Here is a 24,895-nt window from a genome sequence, read left to right as displayed (position 1 = left end):
TAAAATTAAAGTAAAATTTGTTGATTTTTGTCGCATGTTCCCATATCCCTATTTACTCTATATTAAAATGACCTCGTTTAATTAATAGGTCTTACTGTAATTAATGTTTAATTTACTCTTTGTATCTTTAAATTTCATTAATAATATTTCTTAAAGTTGTTCCTAAAGTGGCTATTAGCTTGATTAAAATGGCTTATCTTGTTTATACTACTTTATCTTCTACTGATCCTTATTTACATTGTGTAAGATGGGACAAAGTAACTTTCTGGTTCATTTGTTTACAGTTTGTAAGATATGGTAAGAATGACAACAATATAATTAGTTATCTTACATAATAGAATTTTATATAGATTGTGTGTGAAAAACTGTCGTTTAAAAACTGATGCTAAATTTTGGTGTTCATTGTGAATAATGCACTGGAAAGAAAAAATTTGTAAATGCAATGACGTCAGCTATTTTTAAGATATAGTTTTTCATAAATATAAAATAAAACTCTATTACTTGAAGAATTCAATAGTACTTTTACTTTGCTTTTCTTTTCACAATTTTAAAAGTTATAAACAAAATAAACCGACAACTAACTTTTGCTTTATCTAGTATAACATAAATTTATATAAGATGTTAAAACATCATCCAAAATTCTATATTATAAAAATATTTAATAACACTTACGTTTACTTTTAACATATATTTTCTTAAACTAATCTCATTTTACTTCTTTTAAAAATTAAGTGAGCTTGCTGATTCAACAATCTTATAGAAAAGAGCTGTTCTATATCATTAGGAGGATCCTGAACTGAAAATAATTCAGATTTGTGTGATTTTTCATATATAATTTGAATTCAAATTTTATTCCACTCATCCACATTAGCTGTCCTGCTTCAGATCATGAACATTCATTATAAGCAAAAATGACAGATATATTCCACAATATGATAGAGGCTCGAAAAATTAATACATAAAGCTAATCATACTAAATATCACAAATTAATATCTATTATCAAGAACAAATTATTATTATTATTATTATTATTATTATTATTATTACAGGTATACCTCGACTTACGTCGTTTCGAGTTACGTCGTTCCCGATTATACGTCGTTTGTCAAAAAAGTATATGGAAAAATAAAAATCAAGTTTAAGTCATTTTATTCGACTTTACGTCTGTCCGCCACAAATATTGAAGTCATAATATCACTAGAAAAGCGTTTAAAGCACATAAAATCATATTAAAATATATACATTTACAAGTGTGTACTATATTTACAATGCATGCATTCGTAGATTTAGATCACTTTTTTCTGTACTATATTAAAAACTAAAATTTATTTGTTTGTAAGTTTAAAATAGATCCTTATTAACCATACATTATTAAAAATGCATTAATAAATAAAATACAGAACGGGAATTGGCAATTTATGGTTTAGCCTAGTGACAAGTAGATTTGGAGACAAGTAAATTCGACTTACGTCGTTTTTCGACTTAAGTCGTTCTCCTGGAACCAATTACCGATGTAAGGCGAGGTATACCTGTATTATTATTATTATTTGAGAAAATGCAAATTTAAAAAATTTTTTATTAAAATTTGCTACAAAATTTCATTCATAATGTTATATTAATTTTTTTTTAATTAACAAACAGTTCTGCCATAAATAATTTCATGACTACAACTAAACAATTACATTCACAGATTAACAAATGTTATATGAATAACATTTGTTAATCTGTGATAACGTACAAGTATATATACAGTTGTCAATATTAAATGTAACTGTATTTCCATATTTTTTAAAAATTAAATTAAAAACTCTGATAAACAATTGCTAAAAGATTATAGGAGTCAAAATATGTACAGGTATAATGTTTTTGAAGACCTTTTGTCTGAGCTTCAGATCTTTAATTCAGTCACCTAATAAACCTTCATTAGAACTGCTGTAAGCAGGTATGCAAGGAATGCACTACATGCCAGCAAGTGCCATTGTCAAGGGGGCACCAAAAGACATTCCTAATTAAGTGTCTGATTTGAATTATGAGATGATAAAAAATGGAACCAAACATTGTGTTGTAAAAGCCAAATTGCAAGCTTGAAATGGTCAAAGTCTTAATACTGTATCTACATTATATATTTATACGGATTTATAGTATTGCACAATCAAATGCATGTGAAGTGGCCTAGATAGTAAGTTTCTCGTCCAGCAAGGAAAAAATTTATACAGACTAGTATATAACAACATTGCTAAGCATTCATATCATCCAAACTCAATTCAAAGGGGTTTTGATGATGATCAAAAAACAGGAATTCAGAGTGTATTTGCACTAATTCACAAGGGGTGCAAAAAATAGGAACACACAAGCTTAAAATACCCTAGCAGCAACATTGTTTAACATACCATAATTTCTTGACTTTAAATAACCAAAACACTAAAATCCTTTTACTAGTTAAGAAGTTTATTTCTTTCATATTAGTAATTTGGATGATATTTTTCTTTCAATGTTCTGAAATTATACATTGAAAAAAACAATTTTTTGTTCTACTTGAATTTAGTTTCAGAGACATGTTTGCTTTACAAGTTATAGGTTGTTGAAGTACAATTCCAGTTATATGCAACCAATGTTTACCCCTATTTATAGAAAAGTCATGCTAGGTTGAAAAATCTGACTAAAACAGTTGAATTCACAGCAAAAAGTTGTCAAACTTAGCAAATTTGAAAAGGTATGCTTGCTTCATTGACATACAATAGAAGAACAAAATTGACCATCTGCATATATGCATTTGGGGAATAATAGAGTGACCACCAAATTAAGACTTCTATCTTGAAAATCACAAAGCATTCATATCTAATATTTTGTATATATTAGTTCAAATCTGTAAGTAATATACTATAAAGTTTAAACAAAATTGGAGGAGGTCAAGCATAAAGGTTTGCAGTTAGTATAGAATGACCCTGTTAAATGGGATAATGCATTATTTCACCACCAAACAATAGCCAGAATTGGAGTCCCTTTCAAGTTTGAGATCAAATCAAATGCACTAACTCCCAATATATTTGACATTAAAGTCTTGAATTAACAAATATGATCTAGCCATAAAAGAAAAATATATGAATTCTGTATTCTTATTTTATAAAATAATTCACTTTCAATATCTTCAAGCAAATAAGTAACATGAGAAAATAATGAAAAATTCATAATTATTCATTTACTTAATATGCTGTAGAAAACTTTGTTTTTTCTAATTTATTATCTTTTATATACTCATACAATTTTCCTATAAAATTATCATTTTTAATTAACCCAGTAACTATCTAGCATAAACAACCAGATCTTACAGATCTTAATTTATTTCTCATATGGATAGGACAGACAAGTTTTTCAGCAGGTTATCTTGCTCTAAAACTATCCTAGTACAGGTAACCCCCATATAACACGGCACTTCTATAGCACAGATTCACTCTAACACAGTTCGAGAATTGGTACCATCCCCGTATAACACGGTACTGTTATAGCATGGATTCACTCTGACACGGTTCGAGAATTGGGTAAAACCCTCATATAACACGAAATGTAATAAATTTTTACATACTTAAGTAATAATAGTTCATGAAAATTATTATTTTCATAAACTATTAGTACTTAAGTATGTAAATTTTCTTTTCTCGCCTTCTGTCAATACATATGGTCCTTCTCGAAACTTGTTTCAGTGTTGCCAGATCTTAACACTTCTGATTTTGTGTTGCCAGATGTTTTCCCCTTATTCCATACTTTCTTTATTCTTCATAAGGCTACGACTATCCAGACGCGAGCAAGTGAATTTTCCGAGTGAGCGAGAATATGTGGCGAGAAGAGGGGAGACGCGATAAATATCAAAACCTGTCATATATGTGCGAGAACCAGAAATTCGCTCCTGCTAGCATTATTTCTCGCTTTTTGTTTCCGATGTAAGGCGAGGTATACCTGTATTATTATTATTATTTGAGAAAATGCAAATTTAAAAAATTTTTTATTAAAATTTGCTACAAAATTTCATTCATAATGTTATATTAATTTTTTTTTAATTAACAAACAGTTCTGCCATAAATAATTTCATGACTACAACTAAACAATTACATTCACAGATTAACAAATGTTATATGAATAACATTTGTTAATCTGTGATAACGTACAAGTATATATACAGTTGTCAATATTAAATGTAACTGTATTTCCATATTTTTTAAAAATTAAATTAAAAACTCTGATAAACAATTGCTAAAAGATTATAGGAGTCAAAATATGTACAGGTATAATGTTTTTGAAGACCTTTTGTCTGAGCTTCAGATCTTTAATTCAGTCACCTAATAAACCTTCATTAGAACTGCTGTAAGCAGGTATGCAAGGAATGCACTACATGCCAGCAAGTGCCATTGTCAAGGGGGCACCAAAAGACATTCCTAATTAAGTGTCTGATTTGAATTATGAGATGATAAAAAATGGAACCAAACATTGTGTTGTAAAAGCCAAATTGCAAGCTTGAAATGGTCAAAGTCTTAATACTGTATCTACATTATATATTTATACGGATTTATAGTATTGCACAATCAAATGCATGTGAAGTGGCCTAGATAGTAAGTTTCTCGTCCAGCAAGGAAAAAATTTATACAGACTAGTATATAACAACATTGCCAAGCATTCATATCATCCAAACTCAATTCAAAGGGGTTTTGATGATGATCAAAAAACAGGAATTCAGAGTGTATTTGCACTAATTCACAAGGGGTGCAAAAAATAGGAACACACAAGCTTAAAATACCCTAGCAGCAACATTGTTTAACATACCATAATTTCTTGACTTTAAATAACCAAAACACTAAAATCCTTTTACTAGTTAAGAAGTTTATTTCTTTCATATTAGTAATTTGGATGATATTTTTCTTTCAATGTTCTGAAATTATACATTGAAAAAAACAATTTTTTGTTCTACTTGAATTTAGTTTCAGAGACATGTTTGCTTTACAAGTTATAGGTTGTTGAAGTACAATTCCAGTTATATGCAACCAATGTTTACCCCTATTTATAGAAAAGTCATGCTAGGTTGAAAAATCTGACTAAAACAGTTGAATTCACAGCAAAAAGTTGTCAAACTTAGCAAATTTGAAAAGGTATGCTTGCTTCATTGACATACAATAGAAGAACAAAATTGACCATCTGCATATATGCATTTGGGGAATAATAGAGTGACCACCAAATTAAGACTTCTATCTTGAAAATCACAAAGCATTCATATCTAATATTTTGTATATATTAGTTCAAATCTGTAAGTAATATACTATAAAGTTTAAACAAAATTGGAGGAGGTCAAGCATAAAGGTTTGCAGTTAGTATAGAATGACCCTGTTAAATGGGATAATGCATTATTTCACCACCAAACAATAGCCAGAATTGGAGTCCCTTTCAAGTTTGAGATCAAATCAAATGCACTAACTCCCAATATATTTGACATTAAAGTCTTGAATTAACAAATATGATCTAGCCATAAAAGAAAAATATATGAATTCTGTATTCTTATTTTATAAAATAATTCACTTTCAATATCTTCAAGCAAATAAGTAACATGAGAAAATAATGAAAAATTCATAATTATTCATTTACTTAATATGCTGTAGAAAACTTTGTTTTTTCTAATTTATTATCTTTTATATACTCATACAATTTTCCTATAAAATTATCATTTTTAATTAACCCAGTAACTATCTAGCATAAACAACCAGATCTTACAGATCTTAATTTATTTCTCATATGGATAGGACAGACAAGTTTTTCAGCAGGTTATCTTGCTCTAAAACTATCCTAGTACAGGTAACCCCCATATAACACGGCACTTCTATAGCACAGATTCACTCTAACACAGTTCGAGAATTGGTACCATCCCCGTATAACACGGTACTGTTATAGCATGGATTCACTCTGACACGGTTCGAGAATTGGGTAAAACCCTCATATAACACGAAATGTAATAAATTTTTACATACTTAAGTAATAATAGTTCATGAAAATTATTATTTTCATAAACTATTAGTACTTAAGTATGTAAATTTTCTTTTCTCGCCTTCTGTCAATACATATGGTCCTTCTCGAAACTTGTTTCAGTGTTGCCAGATCTTAACACTTCTGATTTTGTGTTGCCAGATGTTTTCCCCTTATTCCATACTTTCTTTATTCTTCATAAGGCTACGACTATCCAGACGCGAGCAAGTGAATTTTCCGAGTGAGCGAGAATATGTGGCGAGAAGAGGTGAGACGCGATAAATATCAAAACCTGTCATATATGTGCGAGAACCAGAAATTCGCTCCTGCTAGCATTATTTCTCGCTTTTTGTTTGTGCATGGTTTTCCTTTGCGAAAACTAAATCGCTTGCAACCTCTCGCTCGCTCTAAATTTGTGTCTGCATAGTCACACCCTAAGGCTGCGTACACACTAGGCGTTTTTAAACACATGTTAAACGCGCATTTTAAAGAACCAAGAGTTCTACTAAAGTGCCCGAAAAACGTACGTTTTAAGAAAAATCTATAAACGCACGCTTGGCCAAAAGCGTGCATTTGAGTGTGTACGCCTATGTAGAACTCTTGGTTCTTTAAAACGCGTGTTTAAAAACGCCTAGTGTGTATGCAGCCTAAGTGCTTAGCACCATATAAGGAAAATTATAAAAATCTTTTAACTAGAAGCAAGAAATCTAAAATTACATACTTTTTGCAAAAGATAAAGCATGGATTTGAAGATAATGCAGAAAAATGCTCAGAGGATAAGGATAACTTGCCCAAAAAAAATGCTCTCTGTTAATAGTGCTTTTAGTGATGACAAAGAAAACATTGTTTAATTTATATTAATATGTATCACTTAAGAAAATTTTAATAAAGANAAACTAAAATATTAGTGAATATCTTAAAATTGTTATGGAAAATATTTCTCTTCAGAACAAAAAGATATGAAGAAATTTGTTAATGTTAATAAATAATATAAAAATAAGAAAATAATTTTTCTACAGTAAGATGACTTATTTTAAGTAATTATATACTGTATATATATATATATACACAAATAGTGCATATAAAACAATTAGTAAATAAATCTTTCATCATTTTAAGACTTAGTTACTAATATTGAGATATTGAAACTATAAGATTGTTTAATAAAACAATATATTTCAGTTTGCTTTGCTAACTGCTGTAAATTATAGAAATGTTGAAATAAAGTAAATATTTATTTTACAATATTTAATTTAATTTCAGTTGTATAATTCATCAAATAGTACAAATAATCCAAACCAAAGGATGGATCATATTAAAATGCCTCAGTTCACAAATTCATCCCATGAACTGAAGGATCAACAATTTACATGTACTTCTCGGAGATTTCCACTTTCTCTTCCCAATATTAATCTTCCAGTAAAACCCGAAACAACTCGCAAAAGTATGTAAAATTTAATAATTTATTATTGTTTTTATTAATATTCAAATGTATAATAATTCATTTATATTAAAAAAGCATTATCATCCTACAATAAATTAAAGTTATGAGTAGTATTAAATCCAACAGGTAGACAAAATTAAATATCATCTAAGCAATCAGATGAAATAGCATATTTTAAAATATTATTATTAAAAAATAATCTTTAAAAAATAAGTACCATAATAAAAGATTATCTTATTCTATTCAATGCACAGTAAGAAACAGATTCACTATATATCACTAACACAACATAATTTTAGTAGTAAAATTATTATTATTATAAATTTTATATTCATCTTCATCAAATTGCAACATCATTCACTACTACATTATGCTGTTCTACTGTGTACTATAAAATTATCTAAATTTTAATGATATTTATTAATATTTTCTTAAAAAATAACAAATGACCTTCTAGAAATCTTACATTTTAATTTATTTAATACTTTAAAGGAACAGATCTCTTTACTTTCAGAATACAAAAATAATCATAAACTGTAGACTAATTTTAATAGTAGCATTCCCTACAAAAAAATAAAGCATCTTTAATAATTGTTCAACACTTGATAGCTTATTCTTTATGTAAAACTGTCAGATATACTAGTTTTCAATCTCTTATCCAAAATATGGAGATCTATTGGGACAATCTAACATCCCAGTTTGAACAGCAATATTTATACAGTGGGCAATGAAAACCATCTTGAACAAAATTATCTGCTTTATTCTTTTCTAAGGTTTCATGTTTCAGGAACATTCTAGACCAGTGTTTCTCAATGGGGGCGATATCGCCCCCATGTGGGCGTTTTTCCATGTTGAGGGGGCGATTTGTAACAATTTATATTTTGGGGGAGCAAAACAATTTTCTGGGCGATATAGTAAAACATTATACTAAGAATAATTAGATATTTTATCCATTATATTGTACAATAATTAAACAAATAACATTATACTAGTCACTAGTCTGTTCAATGCAGTATGAATTTGGAGTTAGCCTTGGCCCTCAGCATCGGAATTTTGAAGTGAAGGGGATGATACCACATAACAGTTTCATTGAAGGGGCGATACTACGTTGAAGGGGAAACGATTCGTTAGAGGTTGAGAAACACTGTTCTAGACAGTGTTGAGCAGATCAGACTAAATATGAAGTCAACAGATCTTTTTATTATTTGCTTAATTTTAGTGAATATTGTAATATTTATTTAAATAAAAATAATCAATTTCTTCATTAATAATGAGAAATATTTACAAGTGACTGACTGTTGTCAGACAACTGATCAGTAGCATTGGTAATGTCATTACCAGCAACTTAACAGTCTATGGATTGATGAGTTGACAATTATCACTAATGACGAGAATCTACTGTGTAACATGTTTATTAAAATCATCTCAGCTGACACTGAGGCAAAATGCAAGAAGGCACAAAAATGAAACTAGATATTTATGAGTGTCTCTCAGTGTTGTTAATTAAAAGTGAATATTGCAAAGTCTGGGCTGTAAAACATTTGTTAAAGGACTAACAGTTGTTATATGATAAATAACAATATAAAATTTTTAGTGTATCTGTGATGTATTAAAACAAAAAGTAAGACATTAAGCTTTCAAAACATGTTACATTTTTTTCAGGATTTGTTCTGACATTGATTTTAAAAACATGGTAATGTTACATAACTTTATATTAAACAAATTTATCAAAAATGGATTCATCAATTGATTAAATCTTTCTGAATTAAAAAACTTTGATCAATAAAGTATTATTAAAGTAGTCCCAATGTTTTCTTCATTAAAATTTATATTTTTTCATCAGGATTTAAAAAATAAAAATAAAAACATAATTTCATCATTAATTTTTTCTGCATTTAAAATTATTAGTATTATTGATACACTTTTAATTAATAATAATAATAATATTTCATCAGATTCACTTTCAAAAATAATAACTAATTTATAACTTTAATAATATCATAGCAATTTATTACAGTATACAGATACTGAAATTTGTAAGTTACACATTCCTAATTTTAATCAAAATTCAATATTTAACTACATCATTTTGTTGTTATAAATAACTTTACCTCATTAGAGCTATATTTGTTTTTATAAATATAGCTGTAATGTAATAATATAAACATAGTAGTTGATACATTGTGCTGTTGCATAATAAAGCTTTATTATTCAATAATTATTATTGAAAGCAAAACTATTTACTAAAATAATATATTAAAGTAACAAAATATAACATCATAGTTGTTTTAGTTATCATTAATCTGGAATTTGATAATGGTAGAATTTACTTAAATAAATAACTTACAAGTTAATTAAAAAATAAAGATTAAAAAATTTTTGAATTCTAGATATTTACTTTTGTCTCAAATAAACATAATACTGTAACAAATTGTTTATATAATATGTATTTTACACTCTCTTAAATAGTTTGTCATTATTTCACTTTAAAGTCATTCTGCTGCTAAATATTTATACAAAAAGCAGGAAAATTTCATATGACAAATGTAATTTTTTACCTAAATTTCAGTAATATCATTAAACTTGATTCAAACAGCATTAATTAATTTAAACAATATGATACATTATTTTAAATTTAATTATAATATAATATTGTAACTAGAAAACACTATCTGTACGGCGGTCTTTGATTGGTATGGAATAAATGCCAGAAGTAGCGGACAGTCCGAGAATTGACTCACTGTCCGGGTGAACTATTAATTTTATCCAGGAATATCGTGCCCAACCTTCGACCTTTTTTTTTTTATTTTGCTTGTACGATTCGTATTCGTACACGTCTCCAATATCCAATAGAGCTAAGTCATCTGTAGTTGTTTTTCTTAATTTAGGTTACTTACGTTACTCCTATCCAAATCTCCCTAGTCCCTAACTGTAACTGATTTAGAACCAGCATGCACTGCACATTATTCTTTCACATTGCAAAATGACATTGCGCATGCGTCAGGAACTTCTGTTCGAACAAACCTCACCTGCCATCCAGGTTTGAAAAGGTGATTTTGAAAAGTGATTTTGAAAAGGTGGCAACACTAGGGTGAACTATTAATTTTGTCCGGAAATTTCATAGAAATTGTGAAATTACGATGAAACAAAGTTCTTGCAAATATTTTTACAAATTTACACTATTTTAACAGCAAAAGAGCTCACTCTCACTGAAAAATATCTGCAATTCTGCCATGTTCGTCTGTTTATGTGTGGCGCGCAACCTGTCAACCTTTTTTTTTTGCTTTTTTTTTTTTTTTGTTTTTGCATATACAATCGTACATCTACAGGCTAAGTTATCTAGCACATTATTCTTTGCATTGTAAAATAACATTGTGCATGCGTCAGGAACTTCTGTTCAAACAAACCTGAAACCTGACCTGCCGTCCGGGTCAGCGATTTTGAAAACGTGGCAACACTACTTCCCACAACAGCCATTGCAATATTTTGAACTTGCTAAAGATACATGAAAATAAAAAAGTCTTTACAATAACTTTTATAGATTTAATAAAGTTCAAATAAAGTTCTCCCTTAACAGTCCGGCAGGCGAACAACCGACCAAAGGGGTGTTGGATTACCGAAAATAATTACATATTTTGCATTGTTTTGCTAGCAGTAGCTTACAATATTCCCTACTCCAACTGTTCGAACAGAACTGCTCACAGAAAACACATGAAATGTGTGTCATCGTATAAGAATTGGATGGGGAGATTCACGTCTCAACATGCTTCTGTGAAAGCAGACACGTTAAAGGGTCAGGTACCTTGACTGGAGGTGCGTCAGACTACTGAGCATATCGGATTAAAAAATGTCGGACTATCAAGGGAGAGCTGTAAATAATTCTACACTGCTTTTTGTACAGAAAATTTTAGTAATAATAATATTACTAATATTGCCTTTTTTTGAGCTAGTTGGTTCATATTGACAGGCAGCAAAGTTTTAAATTCAAATGTTTACATATTCTGATGGTTCAAAAATCCCAAAACACCAATCAGAAATATATTTTGAAACTTTCTTCCACTTTAATTCAAGTAAATATTAATATATTAGTCTAAGAAAAAAAAATAAATTTTAAAATTTTATTCTCAATATGCATAAAATCATTCCTCAATGACTATATCTTCAAAAAAGTTAACTTCTCAAATGAGGTCAATACAACAAAATCTTTATTCTAAATATAAAATGAAACAATCCAAATAAAAGAAAACATTATAAACAAAATTCTAGTTTTGTTAAGGCACCATATATATACAGTAGAGCATCGATTATCCAAAAGTCAATCATCCGAAACGTCAATCATCCGAAAGAATTCCAGTCGGCAAATTTAAATTTTCGCCAGTGCTGTGGCGCTGCACTCTTTGGCTGTCTTGGGCTACTCAAATATTTTACGTTTTTGATACTAAATTAACTTCTGAAGTATAATTTTTTATTGTTTTTATATTTTTCAATACATTTATTTTGTTTGTACAAATTAAAAAAATAATTTTTAATGATACAATAGTCTTCGTTAGGCTTAACACTGACGAAAATTCAACGCAAAGCGACACGCAATGGAGAAAAATGTCAAGATGGGATAAATTAATATATTTTTTCATACATAATCGGTTATCCGAACAACCCCAGTCCCCAATTGATTCGGATAATCGATGCTCTACTGTATATACATACATACATACATACATACATACATACATACATATATACATCTATACACCCTAAGTTCACACACAAATCTGAAGCACATAAAAATGAAAGGAAAAAAAAAATCAGTTTATTCCCAAGTGGAATACAATCTTATATCACTGGAAACACGCCGAATGCATTAGTACATTTGAGTCCAAACGGAATTCTATACCTCCTGGGACTAAACACACTTTATCCAATCTCTCTATTGTTACTTACTTTAGTAGTTTGTATGAAAATTGTAATTGAAATTTTTATATGAAAAATAGTAACAACATTAAAATTAGTTTTTGTAGTTAAGTAATAATAGTAGGTTAAGTAATAATATACTAAATGACTGCCAGATTAAATTGGGCTGCTTCTCTGCTATTATTTTTAATTAATTTCTAAATAATTTGTCACTAGAGGCAGGTATTTAGAAATTAATAGTGGAGAAGTAGCCCAATTTAATCCAGCAATCATTTGGCATATTACTAATACATATTGGGTTTTGGAATGGAATCAGAGATCAAGTTGGAAAGTATATGCTTTATTAATATTGAAAATGCATTTTTGACTCATACTAATCCACACTAGCTGTTTGGACTGATGAGGGACTTTCAATTCCAAAATTTTGCATAAATTGCATAACATATCAATTATACAGTTCTATACAAATATAACACTTAAAAACTGGGTATACTTGAACTATAGCTGCTAAAGAAAATCTAATAGCACATCTAAACTTCACTGATGGATATTAGGTTTTCTTGGTAGCTTTAGTTCAAATATACAGTATTGAAGTTTTGCTTAAGAATAGACTATTTAGTTTATGTTTGAATTTCTAATTTATTATTATTATTAATTATCAACTGAACATGCATGTCCGTCACTTGAATTTGTAAATTATCAACAAATATCGTTCAAATTAAAAATAGCCTTATAGTTAAGTATTAATAGTTATTCTTTAATAATTATGAAAAACATTTCAAAATCTTATCAAAAATTGCTTTTCTGAGTTTTTTCATGCATATTTTTATTCATTTTGATCCATGGATTGAAATACCAAGCCTCAAATATTTTTCAATTATTAAAATAACACCTTCTGAATTATAAACTTTTTTGAATAGTATTTCCTCTATATTTTCCACTGTACATTCACTAAGTTTGGAGCAATGTTATAGTTGGAAATGTTAAAACGAGATAGAGTAAAAAAAGGAGTAAGGAGATATTATCAGGTGGTGCAGTATCTCCTCAGTCTTTTGCATCAACTGCAGCCATTGTAACCCTCCTCTCTTATTTGTTTATTCTATCTCCTCTTCTTTCCTTTATTGATACCAGTATTCCACTTTCAATTGTCTACACCTGAAAATGGCCTGCTAACTGAATTGAAAACATTAGCATTCTTTACACTTCACCCATTTGTTCAGACAATCTAGTAATTTAGTCAAATGGCAAGTAATTTAGTAGCTTACTGTGTGCAGAGAGTGAAATGTAGTTGAGTAGTTCAGTAAAACAATTCAGTTTAGTAAGTCCATTCAATTCTATTTTTCATGGTTAGATAGCCATGCTCCCATTGTTCCTAACATACTAAAAACACTTGGACAAGATTGTTTATAGTAGGTTCATTAGTTCAATATTTCCTGTAGTGTTATTCAAAACTGCATAAACACATCTATGCAGTGTTAGACTGCCCACTAGTCACCTGAGATGTATGTCTAGAGTCCAAGGTCTTCAGTCCCAAAATTGAAAAAAATAAAGCAATTTTACCATTGCAATTGTGTATAATTTATAAATAATTCCATAGCTACAATTAGATGTTATTAGTTTATGATGTCATAAAATTATGTAGAGGGATCACAATCTTCTGTGCCTAGGGGTCCTGGAAGATCCTACATCTGTCCATCTCATCTTCTTCTTCTTACTGTTTCGTATGGATATTATAGCCTTCTCGGCTCTTTCTCCAATCAGTGTTGCCCATTGTTTAGGTAAAGTGACCTGTTTGATAGATATATTGCTCCGGGGCGGCTTGTTGTCGACGAGAGGAAATGGAAGTGGCAGGCCAGTATAATGGCGTCATAGTGCGAGCGAGAGATGTGTTTATGGACAATGTGTTGCCTAGGTCTTTGTGAGCCCTGATATATTTAGGGCATCATAACCAGTAGTGCAGCATCTTTTCCTCCACGCCACAATGAGGACAGTTTGGCGAGACCCTCAAACACCATGAGGATAGGAAAGTGTGCAAAGGGGCCATCTTGGTCTGAAGCCGGGCCAAAAGTGCCTTGGCTTAGCAAGACGACACACTGTACTACTGTACACCCAAGGGTCAAAAGGACATAGATGGTCTCAACCTTTATTTCGAAGGGTTGCTGAATCTGTCCATCTCAAACTCACTACATGCTTAAATGTAGTATACAGTAATACCCTGACTTACACGAACCCAGAGTTACGCGATTTTCAAATCTCGTCGATTCGTCTTTTGTTTGAGTGCCACGCAACCCTTGATTACTCACTCCCCCCACACTATTGTCCAGCTTACATGTTCGGATGTGTCGTGCGAAATCCACACATAGCTACAATTTATTTTGTGTTATTTATTTCTGTGTTTGTTATATCTACGAAGACTCGAGAGACTCTACTATGTCATCCAAACGGAGTAGAACTAATTCTTCTGCATCAAACAAGAAAAAAAAACTTTATCTTTGGAATGTAAAGTTAACATTGGGTATGTTCGTAAAGTCGAACGAGTTAAGCAAGAATGAAGTCATCGTTATTCCTATTTCGTTAGACTTTTTGAACGATTCGTTACTAATGCGTTTAACTCATTTGACTTTACGAACGAACCCATTATTAAAGACTTCGATACAAAAATTCAAATTTGTGAATTGGCAAAGAAGTTTGATCTACCGGAATTGTCGGTCAGAACAATTATAAAAGGCAAAGAAAAAATTCTCAAAGCTGTGAAAAATGCTCAATCTTTAAATTCAAGCATCATTCGTGAACGTCACAGTATTATCACTGAGATGGAAACAATGTTTAAATTATGGCGTAATAATCAAATAAATGTGAAAAATTGTAAAATAATATAGGCCTAATTTGTTATACATATGTATTATCTAAGATTTTATTAAACATTTTTTTCTAAATTATTGTTTTCTTTAGTCTCCGGCCCCAATTAAAAATTATTTGTATGTATTTATATGCAAAATTATACCCCGACTTACGCGGTTACCGCTCGGTCCCACCTATAGCGTAAGTTCAGGGTATTACTGTACTAGTCTGGACTACTTTTTACATACTTTGTACCGAATCAATCAATGCACCTATTTCTAATTATGATAACATTCATAATTAAATCAACTACAGTATTTATTATATTTTGAAAATTAATATCATAAATTTTACAAAATTCATAATTTTGATAATTAATCACTTTTTTTAATTTAAAATATAAATTACTCTTCAAATGAATTGTTTATGAATAAATTCAAAAATATAAAAACAAATATTTTTGATAGTTTTCTATCTTTATCAAATATTAAAGTTGTTATTCTAGTTTTGAAAAATATTTGAGAATTTTTTTTAATTTAATATTTTCAAAAACATTCTGAGAATAATATTTTCCAAACCATAATATCAATATTTTCAAACATCTGATTAAGATAAGCTGTCAAAAATATTTGGATCAAATTGTAAAAAAAGTATGCTTTATTGGAGTGAACTTTTATTTAAAACCCAAATGTTTTCAAGCTTTCAGGTTCATCTTTACGGCTTTACTTTAAAAGTTATTAATTGTTCATAATTTTTATTAGAATGTTGGCATTTAATTTTAATGGCATTCTGTTATATTCTTGATTTTCTGAGATTAAATTAACTAGGAAGTGAATTAACCAGGATGCCAAAATGCCTATGGATAAGTCATTAAACCATCACAAATCTTTTTTGACTCATTTGCTTTGCAGACTTTTGGCCAAAAGGAAGGGAAGAGGAATGATATACTTTGCTTAAGTATCCAGTTTATTGTAATTACAGTACAAAAGAATAGTTTCATGTGTTGTTCTCTTCAAATTTCTTTGAAAATTTATCTGTTCTGTTCAATGCCTGATGATAAAAAATAATGAAGTGTGGCAAGCTTTGCAAATGTCACTCCATTGTACTGTACATGAAATTAATAATGGAAATAAAAAGTTACATTATATACCTTAATGGATTAACCAGAATGATGATTTTATCATTCATCCTGAACAATCAAGAATAAACTATAAATCCACAAGGATGAACCTGAAACACTCAAAAGCACTTGAATTTTTAATGTTTACTCAAATAAAAGATAGAAAACTTTTAAATTTTAAGAAAACTAAATATTTGTGTCGTATTTAATCTTATATATTAGGCATATCAGAGCTTTTTTCAAACTTACAATATAATATATAATTTTTAATAAAAAAGATATTCTCAAAAACTGATTCAGTCTTTGTCATATTCATAAATGAACTTTTAACTGTAACCTTTCAAAATTTAATTGCATTATATAATACATTTAATTAGTTCTACATGAAATATTCATTTAATGATTAATTCTACATAAATAAAATTATAATTAACAGAAATAAAGTCAGAAAGAAACCCATACAATCAATATAAATCAGTATTTCTGAATATGTGGTCCAAAACCTAGTAGTGGTCAATGAAAAACAGTATAAAAATAGCAAAAAATTAATGAATTTGATGTTTTTAAAATTTTATTATTATTGTGCAACAATCATGAACTTGATAAGATGTTAACTGTGATAGTAATGTGTTTGTTTAGATGGCTATGATGTATTTATATAGCTGAGATGAGCTTCAAGAAAACTTGTTGAAAACTACCAGTCTCTAGCTGATAAAGGTTGGCAAAAACAGATATAAACAGTTATCTTTGACTATTTTTCAATATTTACAAATTAAATCAACATCAAGGAATTTACTTATTTTAAAAGAAAAACAGTTGATTAGATAATTTTTAAATATAGAAAAACATTTTATTAATTACTTACACTGATAGTTATTCTATATAGAAACTGAATGAAGCTTGTCATTACAATGTTATTTAAAATAAAACTAAACTGTTACAGGAAATCAGAAATAATTTTTATTTAAAAACATTTCCATCTTTCTGTGGCTATCTTCATATTTTATTATTATAAATAAAACATTATTAGACTTTAGTTAAAAAATAATATAAAATGCAAGCAAAATAGAAAATGTACAATATTATCCAATATATTAAGAAAAAACTGTTCTAGAGTTAATAATGTGAGAAAATTCTAAATTGTTTTAATCATTTTGCTAAAAATAATTTATTATTTAATGAATAGGAGAATTAAGATATTTCCTTTTCTATGAATTCATTAATGAAAAATTATGAAAATGAATAATTATAATATTTAATTAATTTATTTAGATTAAACTGGAATAAAAGAATCGACCCAAAGTGGGACTCGAATCCGCAACTCCCGCTTACCATGTGGACATGTTGCCCGTTACACTATCTCATTATAAGTTTAAGATATAACCATCAACGGCTATTATGGTACTGATGCACCCTTGTTTATGAAAATGAGAAAAACGAGTAACCAAATATCCAGTTTTCAACCAGATGATCTAGCATTCCTCTCTCTTCAATCTCTTTCTGAAATGCAAACTTATAAAAATTTGTTTTTCATATAAATCATCTATCATCCCTAACTTGTTTAGATAACAAGCATAATTACTGTATATAATTATTCTTGTAAATATAATTAATATAATTTAAAACTGCAAAATAGTTTAAATATATAAATTCAAATACAGTAGAGCGTCGTTTATCCGAAGGTCGGTTATCCGAAGGAATTCCAGTTGACAAATTTAAATTTTCGCCAGTGCTGTGGCGCTGTAATCTTTCGCTGTCTTCGGCTACTCAAATATTTTACATTTTTGATACTAAATTAACTTCTGAAGTATAATTTTTTATTGTTTTTATATTTTTCAATATATTTATTTTGTTTGTACAAAATTAAAAAATAATTTTTAACGATACAATAGTCTTCGTTAGGCTTAACATCGACGAAAATTCAATGCGAAGCGACACGCAACAGAGAAAAATTTCAACATGGGATAAATTAATATATTTTTTCGTACATAATTGGTTATCCGAACAACCCCAGTCCCCAATTGATTCGGATAAACGACACTCTACTGTATTTAAAACTTCATTTTGCTGTTAAAAGTAAAATTTATTCATTAATATATAAAACAGATTTTGTAAACTAGATTTTTAATATTTATGGATTTTAATTTAATTATGACAATGCAGAACTAGGGAAACTGTTATGAGTGAGCTACTACAGATGTTGAATGTTCATTCATAAATTAGTCATCTATCATGTCAGTCACAACTATCCTGTGCTAACTTATGTATCACCCACTTCATGAATTGTGAAACATTTGATAATGGATATCAAAAACATTTTCATTTTGTAGGAGAGATGAATACTAAATATCATTCTTGTATGTTTCAATACTTTATTATAAAATATTTATGAAAATATGTAATTGAATCCATCACCTTAAAAATATATATATCGATAGAGGCTTTATAATACAATTTTTTAATATATCAGATACAATTGGATATTGGATAAGAATGTTTAATTAATGAAATGATTATCAATGTCTAACCTAACCTAAGTAAGTGTAATTAAGAATTTAAGAAAAAATAATGTTACATTTATTTTCTATCATTTTAACTACTTCTAATCATCAATACGGAAAATAATGTCCAAAGGAATATAGTGAAAAATTAAATTTTGTGCAGATAATAGAGGGAGAATACAGATAATTTTTAATTAACATGCCATTCCTACAAATTTAACAAAACTGTTTAAGACATTTCAAACAATGTATGATTTTTGCTTATGTGATAATATTGAGAGCTTCAATTCCAATATTCAGAAAATTGTGATACAATGGATCAAGCTGTATAATCCACAAATTAAATTCACATTATATTATATTGTACCATAAGTACATTTAAAAAAAAAAAGACTAGAAATTTGAGTTGAAAAATATCTATCCAAACCCAATATCCAGTTAAAAAACAAAAACATTTATTGAAAAACAAATGTTTTCAACCTTTAAAAAGCCATCATCACATTTTACTGTTAGAACCTGATGATGACCTTTTAAAGGTTGATTTATTAAAAAGAATGTCCATTTAACCACCAAAAAACTGTTTTTCTTCACTTTGAATTAATATTTTTGACATGCAGCTGTCTATAACATTTGATTTGACAGTAATGATATTCAAATGTTTCCTAGAAATATAAGATAAAATCTTAAAAATTGATTTAAAAAATCTTTTTATTTAATCTGCTAATGTAAAAAATTGTCAATAAGTCTTATATCTCTAAATTGTTTATAGTTATGTAGTATAGGGTAATTCACTCAGGACTAATCACTTATTATGTGGAATATCTCTGTATAAAATGAAAAGATAAGTATGAAACAAACAGAATGATACTTTTATTTCATGACAAAGCAGTCAACTAAAGTACATTTTACATTACATGTGACCATGTTGTCACCTTTTCAAAATTGCTGACCCGGACATTTTAAAATTAGGATGTTCTACTTAGAAATTAAAAAATTAGTTTTTTTTTATTGTGTGTAGAAAATAAATATTTTTTTAGAAGGTAAACTTGTACAGTAAATGACATATTATTAATTAAAGTAATACAATAATCACATGTGGCATATCCAAAAATAATTAACTTTAGTCCAATGTCAATATTAAGCTTAATTGCAAAAAGAATACATAAAAGTAAGAATAATAAATAACAACACATATTAACCTTAATAATATTAAGTTACAAAAGATACATTGTATCTAATACAATATATAATATAAATATAGAAATTTGAAAACTAACATCAGTAATAATTACATATAACAATAAACTATATGAAAATAATTGAGAAAAATTACATAAAAATAAATATTACATTATTTTTATTTACCACCTTAAAAGCGTATTTTTGGTTGCTCCTAGCTGCTGTTAAAGTTTTTACTTTTATTATTTCTTTGTAAAAATTTTTACATTCAATATTTATGTTACTGCAAATCAGTAGTTCAGCTTTAACATTTTCCAGTGTTAATATGGAAAATCTTTCTTTTATCCCACCATAAGTTATTCATTGAAGAGAAACATCTTTAACCGTTAAAATAAAATACTCGCAAGATATTTTAAATTTACTTTGTTTCATCCTAATTTCACAATTTCTATGAAAACCAAACAAATTAATAATTAATCCGGACCATGAATTTAAAAACTGGCCTAATGGAAACACTACATGAGACTGTTATTCAATCATGAGGTATTGAACAAAATAAGTGTTCAGTTCCAAGTGAACAACCTATGTTACAGGAATATCTTGATTTCATTATTATGTAGAAAATTATGTAGAAAATCTTAATAATCAATATAAAATGAAAGTTACTTTGTAATAAAAACATATTTGTTTTGTATTAATGATTATGAAACTTTAAACTGCTTCATCTTCACATGCCTTCAATGTTCTAAATTCAAATTTAAAATGCTGAGGAATCTAAAGATAAAACAAGTTAAAGTTTCATAAGCATTAATACAAAAAACATAATATTCACTTAATGTTAATTATCAATTATCATCAGAACAATGAAATATGCCATATTAATCAATACAAAAAATTACTTAACAGTTAATCTTTTAAATGACTTAACATAAAAGTTTATTTATTTAGATAAAATCTAAAGTAATTGCTAAAAAATTTAATTAATTAAATATTAAAATATCAACAAAAAGATGATGTATGGCTGTCCATTAATTGTGTGTACAGTTTTTGAGCCACTTTTGACTCCATCCCTTCCTGTTATGTACTGAACAATAATGTATTTTTAGCAAACCCTTCCCCTATAATTACATATACAATAGTTCATGAACTCCCAATATTGAAGAAATGACTTAGTTTTGCAAATATTTTTTAATTGACAGTCTGTTCATGTGACTATTAAGTAGGCTTATAAGAATGAATTTGTATGTCACTAGAACCACTAAAAAAAATTCTACATAAACAATGCCCAGATCCCTTTTGCCCCATGGTGTACAATGATGTACTTTTTGAAACTCCCTGCCTCTTAAACTGTACATGTATTTAATGGATGACCCCTTAAGATAAAGTATTTTGCTACACAAGACGAATGAATATTAACTATATTGATATTGTTGAAATATGAAATAATATGTGATAGATTTAACTAGGAAATAGTATAAAAAAGCTGCATTTTTCAATAATAGTATCAAAAATTTCTTAAAATATTATAATTCCTAAGAAAATGCAAATAAAATTCTTAATAACTGACAGCTAATGTCAGCATTTAACAGTTGCAAAAGCTATTTATTTATAGGAAAGAAGATATCAACTAGAAGCAAAGCGAGTAAACAGCTGAACTTTAACAAATTAGCAAAACAGAATAAAAGATTTATATTGCTTCCAATTAAAATCTACAGTTTTAACAATTTTTCAATCGACTTTTTCCATTTTTAAGTATATATTTCAATAATTTAATAATAAGACACTTTTTTCTGTTAAAAATATAAATTTTAAATTAATATTGAAGTTTTATTCCTTAATCTGATACTAATGAGGAGTGAGAGAGAGTGAGTTAATCTACAGTACTTACAAATGAGAACAAAACTAAACAAACAGAAACAAAACATCACATTTGCTAAGATTCATCATTGTTTTATATGCTACTGTTTTAAAATTTTGAATATTTTATCATTAAAAAAATCCAAGCATTCAATTTACATTACTATAATAAAGAAAAACATCAAAAACAAATGTAAATAATGTAAAATTCAAAACAAAAATTAAGCTAACTTTCTAAACAAATTGCATATAAACATATAATATTCAAAGACAAAAAAGTTGCTTTTTAAAATAATAATTTATTATTTACAATGACTTTTATATTTTTCTATGTTATACAAACAGTTAAAGATAAATAATTAAACATGTAAACAAGTGAAATGTTGGGATTTCAATAATAATAATAGTAATAGTAATAAATAATATTAATAATGATGAAAACATGCAAATAACTTTAAATTTATTAATATTCATTCAATTTTCATGTTTAAATATAAAATACAAATATATAAAGCTCACATAAACAATAAAAATAAGATAACAACAACATTATACTAATTTAATTTAGTCTCATCATCATTGTAATCAATTTTTAAGGTAATTTTCTCTTATTTCTTAATGTTTATTTTACCTTCTTGTGTTTTTTTCTATTTTTATTTTGTAATATTTTAGTTTGATCCAAATATTAAGTAAGTAAAATTGTTTATATTTAAATTATGAATATATATAAATTTCTATTGTTATATATGTATAAGTCTTGAAAAAGATGAAATGGGCCCGGCCATTCCTCACTGAAAGTCATAAAAATATAGGAATAAAATTAATTGGACGGATAAAAGCATAGTTTTTCCATATTTGTCAAAAAACTCTTAATTTAGGTCACTGCTTAAATTAATTTCTTACATAAAACTAAATTTTGAGCCCCTTCTGTGTCTGAGACCTTGCAAAATTGTTCTACTGGTCTTATACATGCTTTTATATTACATTCCTTAATTAATATCAATTGATATGTAGGCCTATAATTATTAATCATTAAGAACTTTATCATATATAATTGTTTTTAATTTAGTTTTATGTTCACCCTTCTATCAAATGCATAGAAAGAATTCATATAAGGAAACTATAATATAGCTTTATCACATGTTAAAATATTATTTTCATCACTATACCTTTACCAATAGTGAAAAAATTCATCATTTTTTGATGAAAATTAGCTAATTTTCCTTTTTAGACATTATAAATTAGTCAAAATTAATTAATTGTCATTAAAAATTTCATCTATACCATTTTTTTCTGCCTATTAAAATGTTTTTCTCTAGTAAATTAGCTATAATTTCATTTAATGACTATGCTTTGTCCGAAGAGACAAATTACGGATTAAATGCAAAGTTATCCAAAGCATTTGCCTCGACAAGGTTTCACCTTATACAAAACCAATTAATATAATTGCATTTTTATTCCTAATGCTGCCAGTAAAACACCATTAAGAAAAAAATTCTATCCATTACTAACAAGTCATTGTTATAAAAAAAAAAACAATAACAACAGAAACAAGATCTGATCTGATATTAATGAACGAGAAGAGGAAGAAAAATATGACCTTCGGATCAAATCTATTTCATTTCTCAATTTTATAATGTACCTAATGACACAAAAGTGCCTTTGAAATCAAAATAACCAAGGTAAAATGCAACCTAACTTCCCAATTTCTTTGTTAACAGCAATTTAAAGGTGGATGGGTAACAAATAAACAGAATTTTATGCAAAATAACTAAAAATACACATCTTCAGCAATCTGTTAATTAAGGAAGCATCTTAAAGCTTGCAAAATCGAATCTAAAAAAAAAAAAAACATTCTGGGGTTAACATATGCAGAAAAAACATCACAGATCAGGGTTTTGGTTTTTACACAGTTCTGACGTCATAATTATCCTCCAAGTCATTTTTTTCTGGTCCACTCCAGTTTAATGGTTTCAGTAAACGTGTGCGCGCGTATGTATATATATAGATACATATACACTCACGAATGTGGGGGTGATGATGAGGAATATCGACCAAAAAGCTAAAAAAAAAAAAAAAAGCAGGTAGTTTAGGTATGACTTTTTTCATATCCACACGCACGATATCGATTTTTAGCGTGCACAATTTCCTATATTCACGACATTATGGGAGTGCCTGAACATCGAGGAGGATGCATGCGTATTTTTTTTCTTAAGCTTACACAAAAAACTTCTCTAACAATCCCATGCAATTTATACAAATCCGAAGCGTTGTTAGATGTTAACTAGTATAGATTTATATATTAAAAAAAAACACAATAAAGCATTCCAATCTTTTTATAACCAACAAAAGAATGGGGGGTTAAAGCTTCCCAACGATTAATACCAGGATAAAACGTCACACAGATAGAGAGGTAAATGACTTTTAGCGGATTCGACGAAGCGCGACCGGATTGTGATGTCAAACAACGATTGCTAAATAAACGATCGAGAGTAGCACGTTGAAAGGGGGGTGAGAAATAATTAGAGACGTTGAGAATTCTGCCCGGTGTGACGTTATAAATAACAACCCCCCCTCCCTTTTTCGAACAGAAATCCATCTTAACTAAACGTCGTCCCCTTGCAAATATTTTAATATACCATACGTTTGGTGGGTGGATGATAAATTTAGACACCACACGTCTGCATTCGGTCACAGGTGAACTGTTTTTCTAAGAATGCATTCACCTCACACACACAAAAAAAACACAGCACAAAAAACACAGTCTGAGTTTATTATTTTTAAAAATACACAGAAAGTATTATGCGCTTTGTATCCTATATATATAACAATACCGGAATGTGGTTCAGTTTATTAATAATGCTCAACAGGTGTTTGTGACCACCCACAAATAGAAAACACCCCTTTTTTCCTTCCGCACTGCTTGTATAGGTAAAACCAGACAAGCCAGTTTTGCACTCTTTTTAATGAACCTAACATCCTAGTATGGTCCATGATCGTGTTTGCATGTAGTCAAACCATCCTTCTAGCTAAAAATT

The 24,895-nt window shown here is 28.3% G+C and overlaps 1 protein-coding gene across 3 annotated transcripts in view; it reads right to left on the bottom strand.

Moving 5' to 3' along the window:
- Window positions 1–24,895, bottom strand: part of LOC111640982 (serine/threonine-protein kinase SIK3-like) — a 143,355-nt gene that overhangs the window by 86,688 nt on the left and 31,772 nt on the right. The window contains exon 1 of one of the 3 annotated variants that reach the window (XM_023387078.1): window positions 673–942. The exons of the other annotated variants lie outside the window; for them this stretch is intronic. Within the exon in view, the coding sequence (XP_023242846.1) occupies window positions 673–687 (15 nt within the window). The 5' untranslated portion in view covers window positions 688–942. Of the gene's footprint in view, window positions 1–672; window positions 943–24,895 lie in introns of those variants that run through there. 3 annotated transcript variants of the gene reach the window in all.

Source organism: Centruroides sculpturatus, unplaced genomic scaffold, assembly GCF_000671375.1.
Source record: "Centruroides sculpturatus isolate CEXI.00-Female unplaced genomic scaffold, Cexi_2.0 scaffold187, whole genome shotgun sequence".
Lineage (NCBI taxonomy): Eukaryota > Metazoa > Arthropoda > Arachnida > Scorpiones > Buthidae > Centruroides > Centruroides sculpturatus.
The sequence above is the reverse complement of the archived record's forward strand: the minus strand, read 5'-3'. Positions and strand labels throughout refer to the sequence as shown.